This window comes from Rana temporaria, chromosome 5 (genome assembly GCF_905171775.1).
Source record: "Rana temporaria chromosome 5, aRanTem1.1, whole genome shotgun sequence".
NCBI classification, from domain to species: domain Eukaryota; kingdom Metazoa; phylum Chordata; class Amphibia; order Anura; family Ranidae; genus Rana; species Rana temporaria.
The window spans coordinates 154,118,367-154,140,556 of record NC_053493.1 but is presented as its reverse complement, the minus strand read 5'-3'; the positions used below and the strand labels follow the sequence as shown (position 1 = coordinate 154,140,556).

General features: G+C 42.7%; 1 protein-coding gene across 3 annotated transcripts in view; it reads right to left on the bottom strand.

The window, feature by feature from the left end:
* PDE1C (phosphodiesterase 1C) overlaps positions 1–22,190 on the bottom strand; it is a 933,100-nt gene that overhangs the window by 707,649 nt on the left and 203,261 nt on the right. For all 3 annotated transcript variants that reach the window (XM_040353264.1, XM_040353266.1, XM_040353267.1), the window contains exon 3: positions 5,339–5,504. In XM_040353264.1, coding sequence (XP_040209198.1) covers positions 5,339–5,504 — 166 coding nt within the window. The remainder of the gene's footprint in view (positions 1–5,338; positions 5,505–22,190) is intronic.

Here is a 22,190-nt window from a genome sequence, read left to right as displayed (position 1 = left end):
CCCCGTTGTTCCGATATCGCCGTCCCGTTCTCCGGTCCCGGTCTCTTCCGCTTCCTGTGTGTCGGTGACTCATAGTGCGCTCAGCCTATCAGTGGCCGCGACGGGACATTGCTGCGGCCGCTGATAGGCTGAGCGCACTATGAGTCACCGACACACAGGAAGCGGAAGGGGCCCGGGACCGGAGAACGGGACGGCGATATCGGAACAACGGGGGATCGTAGGCAGGTAAGTGAAAGTTTATTTTCTATTTTTTTACAGCCCGGGCACAGCGGGGGTTAAAAGTTTTAGGTCAGAGAACTCCTTTAATTGACAATCGCAGTGATACCTCACATGTGTGAAAGTAAGAGCAAGTCTAGCAGACCTCCTCTGTAACTCTAACCTGGCAACCATTACATTTTTTTAAAGCGTTGCCTATTGTCGTTTTTAGGTACCGTAGTTTGTCGCCATTTCACGAGTGTGTGCAATTTCAAAGCATGTCTATTTACTCTGCGTTCCATCATCTTTCACATTATACCAAACATTGGGTTGAATAGATTAGAACAGAATAGAAAAGAAAATAATGGAAAATAAGAGAATGGAAAAGAATAGGATAAAAAAAAAACAATAGACTAGAATAGAATGGAATAGGATAAAATAGAAAGAATATAACCATCTTCCAAAATTCTAATTTTCAATAGAATAACTTTAAATTCTAATACTAATTTGAATACCGATTTGAATCTAATTTGAAAATGAATAAACCAAACTAATTCCGAAAAATAATTAAACTAGTTTAACGAATTTAACTCAACAAAATGATTTAAATAATCAATCAAATTTACACATGTCTATACTTGCATTACAGCCATGGTGCTGAATATGCTTCACTAGTGCATAGCCTGCTGTAAACAATAAGCAAACTAAAGGGGGATACTCCATTACATTTATATGACCCTCTGCTTGCCCATGATCCATCTAATTTCATCAGCTTGATAAAGTATGTCTTTTAGGAATTTAGGAGTTGTATTTCAAGTGCCTATGACCTTTTTCATAGATAATATGGCCTTGTCCCTTTCACTACTTGATGTTCTGTAACATGACAGGTGACTTTTGGTGGTGCTGGTTATTGTTCCTTAATAATACATGTACAGCTTAGCCCAGGTTCCAGATAAGGTTAACTGATGTGCTCTGCTATTGACTTGCAATCTGCAACACATCAAATAACCATTTCTAAAGTCAATTAGGACATACAGGTTGGAAATATCCCCACGGGTCGGTGTCCATATGTGACACGTCAGTTCAGTGACATTCAGCAGTCATTGACCTTCCATAGTTGTCGCAGAGATATGTTTGAAATATTCTTCAGTCTGAATTAATCCCATCTCTCCATATATTGAAACCTTCCAAAAAAAATAAAAATAGCAGTAGTAAAATACAAAACGCTATTTTAGACCATTTTCCACTTTTCTGCAACCTACAGAAAAAGCAAATATAGATAAAACCCATCACCTAAAACAATGTGACTTTTTAGGATATTAATCAGATATTCAATACTATGGTATTCTGCTGTTTACAGGTTCTTTCACCCTAAGATAGGCAGTGGGTGTGTTATAGAGTCAAATTTACCTTTTGCTTCTTACTTTTTGTAGCCTCAGGACCCTGGCTACAGAAACAAGGTTGAAAGTACCGCCATAACAAATTATTCAAATACTATATGGTCCAGCAGCATGAATGCAGGGGGGACGTACGACACAGAATAAATAAACAGCAAAGTTGGTGTGTCATTCATGATAAAATTGAAATCATTCATGATTATATATATATATATATATATATATATATATATATATATATATATATATATATATATATATATATATATATATATGAAACAAATGAAGGTAGTTATGTATATCGGTTTATGTCAACATCCTTTTGATGTTTTTTCCTTTTAGTGTTGCAGATCATATACTTTCTATATGTGTAGCACCACCTAGTGCCACAGAAGAGAAGATTCACATCCACAAGGAAAATGTTAAGTTTCATGTTGCAGCCATGTTAAAGGGGTTGTAAAGGTTAGTTTTTTGTTTTCTAAATAGGTTCCTTTAAGCTAGTGCATTGTTGATTCACTTACCTTTTCCTTCGATTTCCCTTCTAAATGTTTTTTTTTTCTTTGTCTGAATTTCTCACTTTCTGTTCCTCCTCAGTAAGCTGTTCAGTAAGCTGTTTTGGCTGACTATCCACCGCTCAGATGATGGTGGAAAGCTTACTGAGGAGAAACAGGAAGTGAGAAATTCAGACAAAGAAAAAAAAATAGAAGGGAAATGGAAGGAAAAGGTAAGTGAACCAACAATGCACTAGCTAAAAGGAACTAGAAAATAAAAAACAAACCTTTACAACCACTTTAACTCACCCTAAAATCCAGGGAGTCACCCTGTTTATTATTCATTCATATTCTGTCTCCCTGCATGATATACAGATCAGCTTTAATTCCTTTCATCGACCAGAGACCTGATCCAGACCTCTTCCCTGCTTTGTACAAGGCAACCTACATTTTGCAAGACATTCCTGAGATGATTTTATACTGTAGGTTTGTTAATATGTATTTTTCTATTTTCATTACTGTCTCTAAAATGTTGCTACCATTCACATATACTGTAAGCACTGAATAGAAAAAAATATTTTTTATTATACAGTAGCGGGCAGCTGTTTTTCTCTGCTGGCCCTGCTTTAAATTTAGAGGGTAGTCAGAGGATTAGTTACCTCTGACCGATTTGTTTTCAAATTTGGGCCTCTGTTCCAGCCATGGCTGTACTGCAGGTGACCACTATTGTTGTCGGGGGTGTCGGTTCCACCTCAGGCCGAGGGTGGCAGCAGTCAGATCAAGGTGTGTTGGGTATTCTTTCTCAGCGGCCAATCAGTGGGGGTTGATCGCCTCGCTGTGCATGCTGGGGGAGAGTATTTAAGGGACAGACGTCACAGGGGTTCTGGGTCATCGTCGTCCGCCCTAGGCAGTCATCCCACCACCCCTGTGTGTGGCCCTCCTGGCTGGGGGTGCATGTTCAGAGTTCCTGGCTCCGGGACCATGTTGGTCTGGAGTTGTAATTTGCCAGGTAGGCCCAGTAGTCAAACTGGGTCTACATTAACAAAGTGGTCCTGTGCTGTCCGTCGTAGAGGGAGGAAGCCACCGAATGGAGTACCTGTTCTGGAGAGCACCAAGCACGAGGCTGGTACACTCAGGGGAGGCCAGAACTTCATTGAAGGACACACTAATACTGAAAGGCTGAGCAGTGGTCGCCTGTCAGTTTCCTGAATTCACAAGTAATTACCTTAAGAGATCCGGGTGCCTAATCCTAAACTGAGAGGATTCTGGACCAAATGTATCTCCACCTTTGGGAAGGTCAGTGGCAGAGACTATACCAAAGTTCCAAAGAATGAATACAAGCAAAAACGTTTGCGCTACTATGAGTAAATCAGTGTTAAAAATCAATATTAAGTGTCGTTTAAAGCAGCTATATCTAGTAGTGTTCACAATACACAAAATATAAATGCAATAAAGAAGTGATAAGCGCTCCAAACTGTAGTTAAAACTACTAAGGTGAGTATCCACAACAAAGTGTCTAAACCACATGTATCAGTAATGACTGATAATAAGTGAAATATAAATGGTGACAAAAAACTACTCCATTCACGTCTAATCAAAAAAATGTGAACAAAAATTAAATAAATATATGTGAAAACATTGTGTCCTTTAGATGAAAATAAATGCCCCTTTAAAGGAGGATGTAATAATCAACCAATGTGACAATCTTCACAGGAATTCCTAGTGGTTAATCAACATATAGTAAAAAAAGCATCCATAGCCAGTCTCCCAGAACTCTCACCTTACTGCTACTAGGTATTGCATGTAGCGTGGGTGTAAGCGTGTCCAGGGATATCAATCCTTCCCGATGGTTTCCTCTATAGCAGCCTCATTCATCTAATATTGGCACTGGTCTCAGTGAATGATAGACCTGTAAGAAGTGCTCAGTATACCGTATGAGCGAGTAGAAGAAGAGTAGTAGAAAAAACAGATACCTCCAATGGTAAAATATAGTTAAAAAAGGGGGGGTTCTTTATTGGTAAGCTAAAGTGGACTCTTACATAGATAAGGTGTTACTGTGCAAAAAGTAATAAAAGAACGCGGCGTCCGCAGCGCCGTCTTACGTTTCCTCTGACAGCCTCCGGCTTGCGATAGTGTCACGTGATCTCGATCCCTACGCCGCTACGTCACGCACCTCGTGACTTCATGAGGGGAGCCTGAGAGCCGAGCGATAGATCAGCTTCTGATACCAACATAGCGGGCACCCTGGGCAAGTAAGTGTCCTTATTTTAAAAGTCAGAAGCTGCAGTATTTTTAAAAAATATATAAATCAGCTGGCCTCCGCTTTAAGTTGCATGCTACAATATGTACAAGAGGAATGGGTGTCACACAGACACATTGCATGTTTGAATTCTCTTTCATCTCAGGAACTGTTTACATGTGGACCCAGACCTCAGTGTTTTCACCTAGAGAGGTTTGCTATATATCTAAAACCCCAGTGGGATTTTGTTAAAGAAACTGCACATATCTCACAAGTTTGCCCCTGTTTATAATAGTGATTTGATAACCAAGGACTAACAGTGAGTGTGCTGAAAGGCTCCATCACGTGTAGCTAAACCCAAAGAGGCCATGAAAAGAGCTGTTTCTGTAGAGAAAAATTACTTTCGAAATACAGTTGATGTGATTTTTACAGTAAAAACACTGTAGCCAGCACTTTGTGGGAAGCAAACCAAACTACATTAATGATCCTTTAGATTAATCACAGTAGTTACGCTATTATCAAATAGTTATCATTGGAAAGGAACAAACTGAATGTCTGCGAAGAAACCATTTTGCTTGACATTTTCAGTGTGCTTCATTTGCTGCACATTTAAGTACATGAGCAAACGTTGACCGACTGAAGAAAATTAAATAGATTTTCAGATCAAATAAAAAGTATAACAGAAAGATGCATCAGTACATTTCTGCAAGCATAATTGCAGTAATGTCATATTATTTTACCCAACTGAACTACTATGATTTCCATTCAACCTCATCATTATTTTCAGCTTTTCCAAATCTACAAATTGATTTAAGATCAGTTCACTGGCCTGTAAAACATGGTGGAGTGCATTATCAACTACAGAGTTATAATACATCTACTGTGAACAGTGTTTTCACTGTTGTCAATTTATGTTCTAGATTTTAAAAATTGTCAGCTCTTAAAACCAATTTTTTTGGTGCTAATAAAAATACAAAGTCAAAAGAAAGAAAAATGTGGAATAGTATCCATCAAACCTGATAGATGTTTTCGGAATGGCATCTGGACTGTCAATCTGTGGCAACTCATCTGCTAAAATCTCTTCTGGACTCCGAGGATCAGTGGCAATTGCTGGCTTCTGTTTTTCTTTAAGATTTAGTCCACTGATGATTGTATTCCAGAGACTGTTCTGAGACTTAGACCCTAAAAATGGCAAAAAGTATACATGTTATAAATTTGAAGGGTCTTATCACACCTTTGTAACTTTAGCATTTTACTTATTTAGCTGTGCTCTAATTATCTTTAGTCACATACCTGTCCCAGGCCTAAGGCTGGGCATAATTTATTTTTTTATTAGCCACTGGTCTAATCGAGAACAAAAAACCTAATCCACGCCATTGTGGGACTGATCTTGCGGATGCAGTCCATCATCTGCAGTCAGCTGATTGAGAAAAGTATTCTAACATTTCCATTTGAGAGAAGTTGATTGCACCTTATCAGCTATACCTTCCTTTTTACACATTGGGTTATTAGTGTTCTTTCCATTGCTTAAAAATTATCTATACAGGGGGTACACACTATAGGACGAACGATCATCCCTCTTTGTTTCACAGCAAATCGGAACCGTTGAACGAAAATTTGTACAAAAAATTCTCGTACGACTAAGGCTTTTTTGTTTTGTTGTTTATTTATTCTGATCATGCGCAGTCTTTTTTTTCAGATTTTCCTTGCACAAAAATCTTATGAAAACGGTACACAATAAACTAAAATCATTTGTTCTGTTCCCGTACGAGAACATTTTTGGAGTTTTTGCCTTCGGGAATATTCGTACACAAATTCGGAATCGGCTGCCAAAAGTTGTGTACTCACTATATGAAAATCATATGAAAATTCTTTGGACGAAAATTGTCACCCGATTTTATTATAGTGAGAATGAGCCTTTAGTCTTATGATAGGAACAAAGGGCCAGATTCTCGTAGAGCGGCGCATATTTAGTTTGGCGTAACGCATGTCTATTACGTTACGGCGGCTCAATTTTGTGACGTAAGTCCCGTATCCACAGAGTATTTTTTTTCTAAAATCATTTGTTCTGTTCCCGTACGAGAACATTTTTGGAGTTTTTGCCTTCGGGAATATTCGTACACAAATTCGGAATCGGCTGCCGAAAGTTGTGTACTCACTATATGAAAATCATATGAAAATTCTTTGGACGAAAATTGTCACCCGATTTTATTATAGTGAGAACGAGCCTTTAGTCTTATGATAGGAACAAAGGGCCAGATTCTCGTAGAGCGGCGCATATTTAGTTCGGCGTAACGCATGTCTATTACGTTACGGCGGCTCAATTTTGTGATGTAAGTCCCGTATCCACAGAGTATTTTTTTTCTGAGTGTTTTTTGTGTCTGTTTTTTCTGTGTGGTTTTTGGAGTCTGTATTAGCTGTCTGTTTGTGGTTTTTGGTTTTTGCTGTCTGATTTTTGTCTCTGTTTGTTCTGTGTCTTTTTGTGTGTGTTTGTTCTGTGTCTTTTTGTGTGTGTTTGTTCTGTCTGATTTTTGTGTCTGTTTGGTGCTGAGTGTTGTGTGGTGATATGGCACCAAAGAGGAGAAAGCTCAACTTCTCGGTGCGTGAAAAGCAAATCCTTGCTAGGGCCATCACCCGATATGGGCGATTTTTACATGGCCCTGAGAGCCGGGACACCACCCCGGCCAGGAAGAAGGCGATCCTTCAGGAGATTACTGATGAGATCAATGCGGGGGGGAGAGGAGGACCCCCAGTGGGATCGCAAAGAAGATCAATGATCCGAGGAGCCTGGTCCGTGATAAGCTGTCCAAGGTTACAGCACATGCCAGGGGCACTGGCGAAGGACCACCTTGCACCATTAGGTGGACTGATGAGGAGCGTGCGGTGGCCCAGTGCTTCCACAGCCAGCAAGTGGTGGGCCTGCCTGGCTTTGACTCCGATGAGGCCGTGAGGACAGGTAAGTTAATTTTTTTTTCTATCTGGCGAGCAGCATGTGTGTGTGGGGGGGGGGAATATGTGCCAAGTGTGTGGATCCTCCAACCTGTGTATGTTTTGTGTCATCCACAGATGGCCAGGAGAGTGCTGAGCCATCTGGGCAGTGTCTGCTCCATCCCCCGGACAACAGGCTGCTGAAGAGCCCCAAGAAAGGCAGGAGTCTTCAGGGCAGGGGAGTGGCCACACCTCACCTCATGAGGAGGTTGAGGGGGAGGAGGAAGAGGGGAAGAGGTTGAGGAGGATCAGCTTGACCTTGCCAGGGAAATACTTGGGCTTTTGGATGATGCTCCCCCTGAGGCTGGCAGCAGTCAGGCCTCTATCAGGGGTAGCCCCTCCCACTCCTCCCCCAACAGGGCTCCCCCCCAGGGGGCTCCCCTCCTCCCAGGCCCCAAGCCGCATCTGCAGGCAGGAAGGCCACCCAGAAGACCAGGGGGTGGCAGACTTTCTGCCTGCAAATCTGCGGAGGGATCAGGCCCGTCAGACCCACCATCTGGGTCAGGTCACCTGGACTTTGGCCCAGATGGAGGACTGCTGGGCTCTGAGGAAGAGGTCTCTGTCACCTCGAAACGCGTCAGCCAGCAGCAACGCACCTCGCCGCCACCCCCCTACAGTCTGGAGTGTGGTTTGAGGGGTATTTTAACTACAATTATCGTTTGACAAGCCTTTTATCATTCCCTGTTTGTGAGTAGTTTTCATTATTTTATTATTCCAATAAATTTGCCAAACGGTAGTACACGAGGCTGGTGCGCCTTTCTTTCTCCCTTTTTGTCTTCTATCAGGATTTCCCCATCCATGAAGGGCAGCAAGGCCTCTGTCACTACGGTTTTTTGGACATTCAAGGAGAACTGTATGTAGACATCTGACTGATTATCAAGGATCCCACTTGTGCGCAGGAGTTTGTGTTTTTTGCCAGATGGAGGACAGCCTGGGCTCCATAAAAGACTCTGTGAATGATGTGAGCACCAACTCATTGGCGATCATCACCTGCTTTTGTGACCTGCAGACCGCCACAGCAGGCGTGGCCCTGGAGGTGAATGCCCTGACCCAGGCTGTCCAGGACAAGTGGGCCTGACCAGGCCTCACTGTGGGCCTGACCAGATTAGCCGTGGCCTTGGAGGGCAGGCCAGCAGGTGTACAGACACCAGGGGAGGCTCCTCCTTCCCCTGCTCCCCCCCCCATGAGTCTCCCCTGAGTGGCCGTGGCCGGCCCAGGCGTAGCTCATGCCGTCGTTAATGTGGTATGTGCTTTTGATTTTTTTTTTCATATTTTTTAGGGATTTGTACTGTGATTATGATTTGTTTTATGTGTGTGAATGATGTATGAATGTGGGGGTGACATTCCTGCCAGAAAAGGGGTGTCACCCTAATTTTTGGTGGAGTAGGGATCCCCAGGACCAGGGAGAAGTGATCCCAGGTCCATGTGAATGGTGTATGAATGTACAGTGACATAATTGGAGCCTTGGCGGGGCGTTGCTGCTCCCTAGTACCGTGCGGTGTACTTCGGTCTAATCCAATTAGATGAGGATGTGGGGTGTGTGTGCTAGGGACCACAGTGGGTGTGCATGCGTGCATTCTCATTGTGCCATGATTAATGTGTGTGTTTACTGTGCAAAGATGCCTTCTGCAAGGCTTCTCCTGGCTGCTCTTCCCTCAAAAGACGGGGTACCCTTGGTTAGGGAGGGAAAGTCTGGTTCGGGGGTCAGGTCCTCACGTATGTCAATCTCCAGGCCCCTTCCTACTGCGAAGTTGTGCAGCATGCAACATGCACCGATGATCTGGCACACAAAGTTTGGGGAATACAACAGGGTACCCCCAGACTTATCCAGGCATCGGAAACGGGACTTCAGGAGGCCAAAGGTGCGTTCCACCACTGCACGGTTACGTATGTGTGCAGCATTGTAGTTTTCCTCTCCTGGGGTTTGGGGGTTCCAGAATGGAGTCATGAGATGGGGTCCCAGTGCATATGCAGAGTCACCTGGAAAGGAAAAGACAGGAGGATGTTAGTCATGCATGTGCCCCTCGTGATGTCTGCATCATGGGGGGGGGACAGTCATGCCTGACACCCATGTCACTCACCAACCAGCTATCTGCCCTTGTACACGTTCTGTTCAAATTCTCTTGGGATGTTGCTTTGACGGAATATGTAGCTGTCATGGCTGGATCCTGGGTGTTTGGCACGTACGTGCCATATGAGGTATTGGGACAACCTGGTGCACATCTGCTAATGGAGGATTGTGCCATCCCAGCCACCACTCCACTTGTGCGCTGAAAAGAGCCAGTGGCAAGGAAATGGAGTGTTGCCACTACCTTGACCAGTGGCTCCAGTGCATGTGAGCGGTGTGTTGGGCTGGTGATGTCATCTTCCAGGGTGCTGGTTAATTCCATGATGGCTTCAGGGGTGAATCTGAAGTTGCGATACACCTCAGAAGCAGCCATGCCAAAGACATCTATGTGTCTGCGGTATATCCTCTCCTGTGCCCTCCTCCTCCTCCTCTGTTCCCTCCTCCTTCTTGCGTGCCTCTAAAGTCACTAGTATAGCTATGAGCATGGATGCCCCTGGCATGTTGGCATACAGATTGTTGTCCTGCAAGTGTGTGTGCTCAGCTCGTCCCTAATGGTGTTGCTTTAGCTGACTTGCACACGTCTGGTGTAAAGTTGAGGCAGCTTTTATAAGGTGTAACTTTACACCGGGAAAAAAGCAGATGCGCACACGGCGTAGCCTGCGCTGCACAAGCATACTTTTGTGGATCGCCGTATCTCCCTCATTTGCATCTTTGCCTAGCAAATCAATGGTGCGTCTAGCGTATTTTGCGCTCCAAGATGCGCCGGTGTAATCGTTTTACGTCGGACGGAAAAAACTGTTTTTCAGGCGTATCTCGTTTTGAGGATACGGCGCATAGATACGCACGGCGCATTTTTCAATTACGCCGCGCATCTCTAGATACGCCGGCGTAAGTGCTTTGAGAATCTGGCCCAAACTTATTATTGGACCAACTGGTTGATGTTTTGATTCAATGTATAGCATATATAGTATATTTTCTAGAAACTGCTATAATTATTTAGGTTTTACCTTACCTATTGCTTAATAAAATTGTGTAAAAGGGGAAAAATAAGTTCAACATATCCTTGCACATTCCTTTTATTTATGCTGAGCACACCAGAAGCAGTATATTGGGCTTAAAGCATCAGATGTCATGGAAAGGCCTGTCTATTTATTTTTGCTGCCAGGGCCATTTTTGCTTTATTTTCACACATTTAAAAAAATCTATTTAGTCTTGAAGGTTAGTTATACCCACCAAACTTTATATATATTCTGAAAGTAGACACACAGAGAATAAAATAATGATAGTTTCAATTGTTTTATGTTTGTGCAACATCCTGGAGGGCAGCAAGGCCAGAGACCCTATTTCTTGAGTTATAGACCACCTGGACATCACACTAATGCGCAAGAGTGTTTGTTTGCTGTTATCAACCATTATAATATAAAGATATTCCTGCGCCAACCAAGTATATTAAGTGGAGTACTGCAGCAAGCACTGAAGGTAGTATCAAGACCCATGTAAGTATAAATGTAGAAGTAGTGCTGCGCTGTACATAAATTAATGATACAGTGAAAAATGTGCTGGTGTTACAGGTACGTGTAAAAGGCAATAGGTGGGTGGTCAATAAATAGCAACAATATATCAAATATAATATCAGCTGCGACAGTATAAAAGGTGGACTAGTGAAGTGTCCAAATACTGTGAAAGGTACACCAAAAAATAAATGTGAGAATAGAACTCATAAAATCCTTAAAATGACATCATCTTGTGACATATGTTCCCATAAATAAATTCACACTTAAATTTCATAAAATTAAATAAAAATGAATTTACTACTTCCTACTTCCGGTGACAAAAAACATCCAAAAATGGCCGCCATACTACTTCCGGCATGTGTAAAATATAGTACAGCGCTCAATAAAACAAGTGAAAAACAATACATAAACAATATTGAATTGTGAAATGAGAAACACTTCTCACACTAATACATGAGTTTCTCATTTCACAATTCAATATTGTTTATGTAGGATTCATTTATTTTATATCTTTTTCACGCTGTACTATATTTTACACATGCCGAAAGTAGTATGGTGTCCATTTTTGGATGTTTTTTGTCGCCAGAAGTAGGAAGTAGTAAATTCATTTTTATTTAATTTTATGGAGTTTAAGTGTGAATTTATTTATGGGAGCATATGTCACAAGATGATGTCAATTTAAGGATTTTATGAGTTCTATTCTCACATTTGTTTTGGTGCACTTTTCACAGTATTTGTACACTTCACTAGTCCACCTTTTATACTGTCGCAGCTGATATTATATTTAATATATTGTTGCTGTTTATTGACCACCCACCTATTGCTTTTTAAGCGTACCTATCACACCAGCACATTTTACACTTTATCACCAATTTATGTATAGCGCAGCACTACTTCTACATTTATGTTATCAACCATTGCTGTTCCCCCTGTTGATTACGCATTTATAACATTTTGGCAACTGAGGTCCATTGTTTTGTACCTTTCAGTGCTGGGGCAAACGTAAAAGCAGGATTTACCCTGCAGCAAACATTAGAAGTTTGTCAGCTGAGGTCCAACTTCAGAAACATTGGGGGAGATTTACTAAAGCTGGCGCACACAGAATCTGATTCAGCTGTGCATAGAAACGAATCAGCTTCTAGGTTTTTATTGTCAAAGCATAAAGCCTCGTACACACGACCAAGTTTCTCAGCAAAAACCAGCAAGAAACTTGCTGGGAGATATTTTTTTGCCGAGGAAACCGGTCGGGTGTGCATTTTCGTCAAGGAAACTGTCGAGAAACTTGAGCCAAAAAGAGAGCAAGTTCTCTATTTCCTCGACGGGAGTCTCAAATTGGCTCGTCGAGTTCCTGGTCGGGCTGGTTTCCGACGAGAAACTTGAGTGTGTGTATGCTAAGAAACCCACGCTTGCTCAGAATAAAGTATGAGACGGGAGTAAAAGTAGCATTTAAGAAACCCGCGCTTGCTCAGAATAAAGTATGGGACGGGAGTAAAAGTAGCATTTGTAATGGAGATAACACATTTTTCAAGCTGTAACAGACTGAAAAGTGCAAATTGTCTCTTAACAAACTTTTACTTAACAACTTAACACGCAAACACATGAGATTAGCAAAATCAGCCCCAAGAGTTTAGCCAGTGGAATCAAACTTCCCCTGCCGTTGTATGTGTTGTATGTCACCGCCTTTGAGAACGAGGAGATTTTGTCTTGACAGTGTGTACGCAAAGCAAGCTTGTCGAGTTCCTCGACAAGCCTAACAAGGAACTCGAGGAGGAAAACGATGTGTTTCGCCCGTCGAGTTCCTCGGTCGTGTGTACGAGGCCTAATTGAACAAGCCAGAGTTAGATGCTGGTGCAGCTGTGCATAGGAACCAGCTGTATCTCTATGACAGCATAAGTCAAAAAGGGTGCAAAATGATAGAGCTTTTAGCCAGTCTGGAAGATATTTTTCTATTCCCTAAAATAATAACTTGGAAGGATCTTTTTTATGGTGGGTGGCATAATGTTTGGATATGCTGTGTTTTGGGTACCCTTTAATAATGTTTTTCCAAAGCGGACATTTTGTTTGGCCATTATATTTTTTATAAACAGGGGCACTCAAGATCATATACTACTCCCTCCGTTCTTCATGTTATACAGTCCCTAATTTGATATTCCTTTCCTGTAACAGTAGCTGTAAAGGTATTGTATAGCAATGTTTACAGGCATAAAACCCCTTTCCTGTGAAAAACTTTTAATAGAGAGTTTTAAAGTATTCACCCATTGGAAATATTAATACATTTGACATATGTGTGGATCTACAGAAATATATCAGGAAGCTTAATATTAAGAAATACGTGAAATCTCAACCAGCGGAAAGAAGGGCGAATATAGCAACCATCAGTGAATTTCAACATACTACTCTAAGGAATAAATCTCTATTTAATCCCCTAATCAGCGATAATGGACACATAGAGGTTTTCCGAAGAATGGTTACACAAGATGTGTAACTGAAAATGGAAATCAAAAAAGTGAAAGAAGCTAGAGACATACAGGTGGGAATCAAAAGATTAGAAAACAGAAAAAAATAGTAATAATGCCAGCTGATAAAGGTGGAGGAATCGTGATTCAGACCAAAGATGCCTATAAAGCTGAATTGGAAATGCAATTAGAAGACCTTAACACGTACTTCCAATTGAAGAGTAATCCAACAACAAGACCGTTTACTAGTTTTTCTAAGTCTTTTTTTATATAAAGGTATGAAGAAAGGTATTTTAAACACTAAAGAAGGAAGATATTTTTTTCCGGATCTATGTAGGATTCCAGTTATATATATATATATATATATATATATATATATATATATATATATATATATATATATATATATATATATATATATATATATATATATATACACACAGTCCCCAAAATCCACAAAAGAAATCAGAATCCACCAGGACGCCCCAATTGTTTCATCACCGTTCCATAATTTGGAACAGTAATGAAAATACGTTACTCATATTCCTTAATAATTTTAATTAGAATGGTAATAATATCACATTGGCATTGGAATATAATAATAAACAACTTGTCATTCACTGAAATGGTCAGATCTAGGAAATTAATCTGTTTAAGACTAAAACATACTTTAAAGCAGTGGATTGGAATAGATATATATACCAACTACAAGTTGCCATCATATCCCATGGCTATCGAATATCCCAGAAGGACAAATCATGAGACTTAAAAGAAACTGTACTTTCAGGAAAAAGCATCTATGATAAGCCAGAGGTTTGTACAAAAGGGATATGAAGCCAATTTCATCAAACAACAAATCCTGGAGGTAGAACAAATGGATAGGAGCAACATACTTTTCCTGATACAATTCCCATTATTTTGATTTATGAATTACAGCATAAGAAAATAGAAAAAAATGTTCAGGGAACAGATATATTGCCAGAACAACCAAAATTTACCAACATAGGATTGCTAAAAACTTAATAGATCCACCCAAGAAGCAGGACTTTACTGGGATAAAACCCCTTTTCTGTGAAAAATGTAAACCTGTGAAAAAAAACTAAAGAAAGAATAGAAAAATGACCCCCATGACCTTCGAAGTCAGCCATTTTCTTGGAACCCGGCTGAGTCTTTCTCGGACGGCGGCAGGCCCGTCGGAACAGGAGAGGCAATGCAAGCAATTGCTTGGGGCCCCGAGCTGGAAGGGGGCCCCCAACTAGCGGGGCCCGCAGCCGAGTGGGGCCCGGTGAGGATGAATAGGATCCGCGGAGCGCTCCGGAGCCTCGGCCTAGGAAAGTCCCCGGCTTCGGCCTAGCTCCGGAGCGGCGGCCATCTTGCTCCACCCACTGTGTGTTGCCATTCGCCCGTTCTGAAGCCGGCCGAGCTCAGGGAAACGTGTTTCCTGCACACGCGCAGTAACGCGATGGCGCCACTGGCGCCATTTTTAAATAGATCACAGGGGCTGGAGGGGACGTGCCCGGACCGCAGCAAGATGTCGGCGGAGGTGGTCATGGACGGGCCGGATGAAAAGTGGGGACACCTGGCGGCGATAGTCCTGGCCCTGGGAGGCAGCAAGGGGATCCCGCTGAAGACCATCCGGACACTGGCTGTGGGAAGCCGCTCATCGCCTGGGTACTGCGGGACGCCATAGACTCCTGACAGCTTGACAGGTCAGTGACACGCCCCTTTTGCAACAAGCCTCCTCTGCAGATTTAAAGGAGAGGTTCACCCTAAAAACGACTTTCTCTTATTACATTTGCCCCCCACATTACAATACAATTATGCCTATTAGGTTTTTTTTTGATGCTTTACATACCTTAATACAGCATATTCACCCGTGGCTTCCGGGTTGCGAGTCCCGCGGGAGTGGGCGTCCCTAACATGCTGGTGATTGACGTTTTGACAAAAAACGAGCTCCCCCCGTCGCGTAAGCCGCGTCACGATTGGCGAAAGGAGCCGAACGGCGAGTCGGCGCTATACTGCGCATCGCCGTTCGACTCCTTTCGCCAATCGTGACGCGGCTTACGCGACGGGGGGAGCTCGTTTTTTGTCAAAACGTCAATCACCAGCATGTTAGGAACGCCCACTCCCGCGGGACTCGCAACCCCGAAGCCACGGGTGAATATGCTGTATCAAGGTATGTACAGCATCAAAAAAACCTAATAGACATAATCGTATTGTAATGTGGGGGGCAAATGTAATAAGAGAAAGTCGTTTTTAGGGTGAACCTCCCCTTTAATCATTAGGAACATTCTTCTGGTGCATGCTGGAAGATATGAATTATAAATAAATAATGTTTATTTAGTGTTCCCCTGCAAAGTCTAAACGCACATAGACGAATCGGTTCTGAATCCTAAGGGTCCTTTCACACTAGCGGACCGTTCGTCCGCTCATTACAAGTCCGTTTACGGACTTGTAATGAATTCCTATGGGATCGCGTCCGTTAGCGGATGGAGCATCCGCTAACGTCCGCGTCCGTCGGGATCCGCTTTTCCGAACGGAAGAAACCCTATTTTTCTTCCGTCCGGCGGAACGGATCGGATGCAGACGGACAGACGGTCCGTCTGCATCCGATCCCCCATAGGGGACAGCGGAGCAGAGACAGGGTGGTCTCTGCACTGTGTGCGGGGACCGCCCTATCCGCCGACAGCTCAGCGGGGATGACGGAGGATCCCCGCTGAGCTTTGGCGGACACACGGAGCGGACACAGAAACGGTCCGCTCCGTGTGAAAGGACCCTAAGAATTAAGACAAATACCAAATGGTGAAAATCGGCATGTATACTATCTATAGAATTGCACTATCCTTTTAAAGGGTTTCTATTTTGTAAGGAACCATTTTTCGTCTGAATTCATTGGTTGATCTACACCATATGGAGCCCTCTTTTATATGTCATGCTATGCTGGGGCACTAGTGATTCATCTTGCCCCACCATCACCCCTTCCATCCACCCGGCTGTTGGTTTTCTGCTTGCTGTGGTTCTGCGCTGTGCGTGCGGGGGGGGGGGCCTCCATGTCCATTTTGCTTGGGGCCCCCTAATTCCTTCAAACGGCCCTGGACGGCGGCATTAGGTAACTATCATCTAGTGCACATGCACATGCTTTTTTTGACAGCTTGCGCATTACTGCGCAGGCGTGGACCAAAACGGACATTACTATAACTAGGATTGCACCGATACTAGTATCGGTGCCGATACCAAGCATTTGCACGAGTATCATTCCAGCATCCAGGGTTTGGCTATGGCACTCTCCTTGTCTGTCTGTCCACCTGCAAGGTAATTAATGTGATCAGTCTCTGGGAGGAAACCAAACCTGGTATAAGCTAGCCAAACCCTCACACGCATGCTTGTGATAGAGAGTGATACGTGTATAATTCCTGATCAAGCCCCTCCCCCCGTTTGTCTGCCCTGCTAGATTGGATTTGCCTGTGTATGACCTGGGGCTGGATTTTGGACTATTCCCTCCACGCAGCCTCCCTTTTACCTGGACTGCAGTAGAACAATGCTGCCTGTCTGCCAACCCCAAGTACCTGTTTGCTTTGCTCAGTTCGCACCTGCCCTGGTGTGGTGGCCAGGCACTATGGCATTGTGTTTAAGACCTGGGGGCAACCGAGTACTGGTAGGCCAGCTTGCCTTATGGGAATGGGGGCTGCAATAGGTAAAGAACACACTAATAGTGTCTGACCATCTGATTGGGGTAGACGTGACACCCCCTTTTTTCGCTTTTCTTTTTCCTTTTTCTTTTGGATTTGAACTTAATAAGCCTCTTGCACTAGTATTCTCCTGAATTTTTCCTAAAATACTAAGGCCCCGTACACACGACAGAGGAACTCGACGTGCTTGGCACGTCGAGTTCCTCGTTGAGTTTTGGGATGAAGCCGCCGAGGAGCTCGGCGGGCCGGCTTCTCCCATAGAAGAACGAGGACAACGAGAAAATAGAGAACATGTTCTCTATTTTCTCGTCGAGTTCCTCGGCGGCTCCATCGAGCCAAAACTGTACAGACGACAGAGTTTCTCGGCAGAATCCGGGTTTTGACCGAGTTTCTCGGTGAATTCTGCCGAGAAACTCTGTCGTGTGTACGAGGCCTTAGGGCTAGATTCACATAGAACCGCGTATTTTTGCGGCGGCGTAACGTATCCAATTTACGTTACGCCTCTGCAACTTAGACGGGCAAGTGCTTTATTCTCAAAGCACTTGCTCCGTAAGTTGCGGCGGCGTATCGTAAATTGGCCGGCGTAAGCCCGCCTAATTCAAATTTGGATCAGGGGGGCGTGTTTTATGTAAATGTACTGTGACCCGACGTGGTTGGCGTTTTTCCCGAACGGCGCATGCGCCGTCCGTGGAATTTGCCAGTGTGCATTGCTCCAAAGTACGCCGCAAGGACGTCATTGGTTTCGACGTGAGCGTAAATGACGTCCAGCCCCATTCACGGACGACTTACGCAAACGATGTAACTTTTTCAAATTTCGACGCGGGAACGACGGCCATACTTAACATTGGTACGCCACACTTACGCCACCATTTAGCAGGGGCAACTATATGCCGGGAAAAGCCTAACGTAAACGGCGTAACTTTACTGCGTCGGCCGGGCGTAAGTTCGGGAATTCGCGTATCTAGCTAATTTACTCGACACGGAATTCGACGGAAGCGCCACCTAGCGGCCAGCGTAAATATGCAATTACGATCAGACGGCGTAAGAGACTTACGCCTGCCAGATCTAACAGATATCTATGCGTAACTGATTCTAAGAATCAGGCGCCTAGATACAATGGCGCAACGCAGAGATACGACGGCGTATCTGGAGATACACCGTCGTATCTCCACTGAGAATCTGGCCCTAAGTCCCTATTGTACTATAATAAATAAAAGCCATGTTTATTAAAATCATACAATATTTACAGTAGCTTTCTGTACAATATGGTACAGTACCATGTTCCATATTGTTAAGGCCGCCTGCACACTGGACATTTTTACAGCTGCTGTTTTTGGCTTCAGATGTTTTTTTTCTGCAGTCGATAAACGCTCCAGCATCCTATGTGTTCATGCACACATATGCGGTTATCAACTGTTTTTGACTGGGGTGTTTTTTGGCTGTAATAAAAATAAATAAAAAATAGTGGGTTATGAGCTTTAACCACTTCCCTACCGGCCCATAGTAAAATGACGTCCACAAAGAACCTCTGCCGTTCAGAGTGGACGTCATATGACGTCCTGGGCTTTGTGGGGGGGATATCTGAATGATGCCTGCAGCTAGAGGCATCATTCAGATATCCTTCTCTTGTGCCGGCGATTCTGCACAACGTAAGAATGATCATAGCGGCGGTTCCGCCGCTAGATCGTTCTTACAGGCGGCGGGAGGGGACATCCCCCCCTCCCGCCGCCATCCGGTGCTTCTCCGGGCTCTCCCGTGCCATCGGGGGCCCGGAGAAAGAATCGTCCGGCGCTCGCAGGAAGCATAGAGATGACTGGTGACCAGATGGTCACCAGTCATCTCTATGACCATCGGAGGACCCGGGCGCGATGTGATGACGTCACGCCCGGGTCCCCGTAAGTAAACAAAGCCGCGATTGCGGCTGCTAAGCAACAGTAAACATGAGATCGGTGAATTTTTTTTCACCGATTTCATGCTTTCAGGCCTGGAGGAGAGATGTGCGGTCTTATTGACCCCGCATCTCTCCATAAAGAGGACCTGTCACACACATTCCTATTACAAGGGATGTTTACATTCCTTGTAATAGGAATAAAAGTGATAATAAAAAATAAATAAATAAATAAAAAAGTGTAAAAAAAGAAATAAATATGTAAAAAAAAAAAAAAGAAATACATTTTTTTTTTAACGCCACTGTCCCCAGTAGCTTGCGCGCAGAAGCGAACGCACACGCAAGTCCCGCTGACATATGTAAACGCCGTTTAAACCACATATGTGAGGTATCGCCGCTTGCGTTAGAGTGCCAGCAACAATTCTAGTACTAGATCTCCTCTGTAAATCTAAACTGGTAACCTGTAAAAAATTTCAAAGCGTTGCCTATGGAGATTTTTAAGTACCGAAGTTTGGCGCCATTCCATGAGTGTGCGCAATTTTAAAGCGTGACATGTTAGGTATCTATTTACTCGGTGTAACATCATCTTTCATATTTTACAAAAAAATTGGGCTAACTTTACTGTTTTGTTATTTTTTTAATTCATGAAAAAAAAATTCCAAAAAAAAGGCGTTTGAAAAATGATTGCGCAAATACCGTGCGAGATAAAAGGTTTCAATGACCGTCGTTTTATTCCCTAGTCTGCTAAAAAATTATATATAATGTTTGGGTGTTCTGCGTAATTTTCTAGCAAAAAAATTATGATTTGTACATGTAAGAGAGAAGTGCCAGAATAGGCCCGGTATGGAGGTGTGTATAAAAGCCCGGTATGGAAGAGGTTAAAAACGCTCTAATGCCAAAAAATGCTAACGCTGAAAAACGACCAAAAAACCCAAAAAGCACTATTGCAAAAACATTGCAAAACTCACTGCAAAGCTACTGGCGTTGTTATAATGTTAATATAACGTCCATTGTGCATGAGGCCTAATAGTTAATTTAAATGCCCCTATTTTTATGGTCCTAAATAATGCCAAGATCTGCTGTGTTTTCTTTTTTCCACCATTTCCAGTGCTCTAAGCTCTTTCTTTATTGCAAGACTTATAGTGCCACCATGTGGTAATATGTAATAATGCTACCACAACTGGGAATCTTGCATATATCTCGGATTATTAGTACAGTACAAACAACAAAAGTCGTATTCCAAACTTTTTTTGTCTACTACATTTTTTTTTACCAAAGATTCTGTACCTGATGTTTTATGTGATAATGCATTCTTTACATTAGAAAATAACACATGCACAGAAGTGTTAAGCATTAAGATAAAAAAAAAACTCTCTGACTTTACAGCCCCTTTAACTGATATATTTGCAGGAGAGCTTATTCTGTTAAAAAAAAATCTGACTTTCTGGCCAAATCAGCAGGTAAACATGAAAGAAAGCCTATAAAAGAAAATTAATGCAGCCACCACATATAATGCCGCGTACACACAATCGTTTTTCGGGTGGTAAAAAACAAAGTTTTTTAAAAATGTAATTTAAAACGATCGTGTGTGGGCTTCAGAGCATTTTTCGGGTTCTGAAAAACAGCCAAATGTTTTTTCGAACATGCTCTATTTTTTCACAACGTTTTAAACGTTGTCGTTTTTCGGGTTGTAAAAAATGGTCGTGTGTGGGCTTTAACGACGTGAAAAACCCGCGCATGCTCAGAAGCAAGTTATGAGATGGGAGCACTCGTTCTGGTAAAACTACCGTTCGTAATGGAGTAAGCACATTTATCACGCTGTAACAGACAGAAAAGCCCGAATCGTCTTTTACTAACACGAAATCAGCTAAAGCAGCCCCAAGGGTGGCGTCATCCGCATTGAACTTCCCCTTTTTAGTGCCGTCGTACGTGTTGTACGTCACCGCGCTTTGCTAAAGCATTTTTTTTTCACGATCGTGTGTAGGCAAGGCCGTTTTTTAATGATCAAGTTGAAAAAAACTTTATTTTTTTCTAGAGCCTGAAAAACTTTGTTTTTTACAACCCGAAAAACGATCGTGTGTACGCGGCATAAGAGTTGGCAAGCTGCAATATAATAAAAGTTTTATTTTGGGTTTAATACAGCTTTAATTATTTGGATGGTGGTTAGAAACTTAGCCAGGTTTTTATTTATTTTTTGTTTGGTTTACAGACATATTGCCAGTGACTCCATCATCCTTATTGTATTTTATTTTTTACATGTTTTGGGAATCTTGAGGACATTGATGGTTACTTCTTAGGTTAATTTTTACAACCTCTACTTTTCTATTTAGAAAAATGTGTATAAAAGATTTCTGTGCACTAAAATACATTTTAGTGCATTTTCTACAAAAAATATTGTCTGATAAACATGTACATGTATATCACGTGACCAAAACATTTACAGCTACCAACATTTTATTCTCCATGATCTTCATTTTCATAAAATATATGCTGTTTGAGGGATTTAACCAATCTTTAGGCCTAAAATGTGCTTTTTAACATATGTGCAAAAACAGAATCAATGGCTCTGGTAGAAAAGTGGTTAAAAGGCAAAATCCTGTAGGTGGTGTAACCACTCTGTCATCTGAGGTATCTAGTAAATTGAACTTTTCTTGGTGGTAGTTTTCTCAGAACAATTTGTAGTTTTCTTAACTTGCTTTCTCCCCTAAGTTTAGGATTTAAGCAGTTCCCAGATGTTGCCACTGGGTGTCACTGGCACTCGTAATAGTTATGGGCTTGGCTACAATCACGTGCTACTGAACATTTGTGTCCCTTCTGGCAACCACTAGGAGATTCATGGTAGATACTGAGGTTAGCATGGCTGGGCATTTGTGCAGACTCTATAGACAGTATTAGAGCATATAGAGTAGGCCACATTTTGAAAAGGACGCACAGCAGTTAGCTTTGTATATACAGATGCCTATCCCCATGCAAAAGTAAACTGATGGTATATTGTATTTTCTAAATACATGTAAAAGTAAATAAAGTAAAGTCAGAGTCGGTTCACACTAGGGCGACACGACTTCCAGCGCGACTTTCAGAGGCGACTCCGACACTACTTGAACCACAGGGCGATCTGGGGCGATTTACAACACAACTTGAAGTCGTCTCCAGGACAGGAGACTTTCCAGTGGCCAATAAAACAACAATCAGCTCTGGGAGAGGGAGGGGGAGGGAGGCAGGAGAGGTTTGCCTGAGAAATGTATGTTATCTTCTTGGAAAGTCG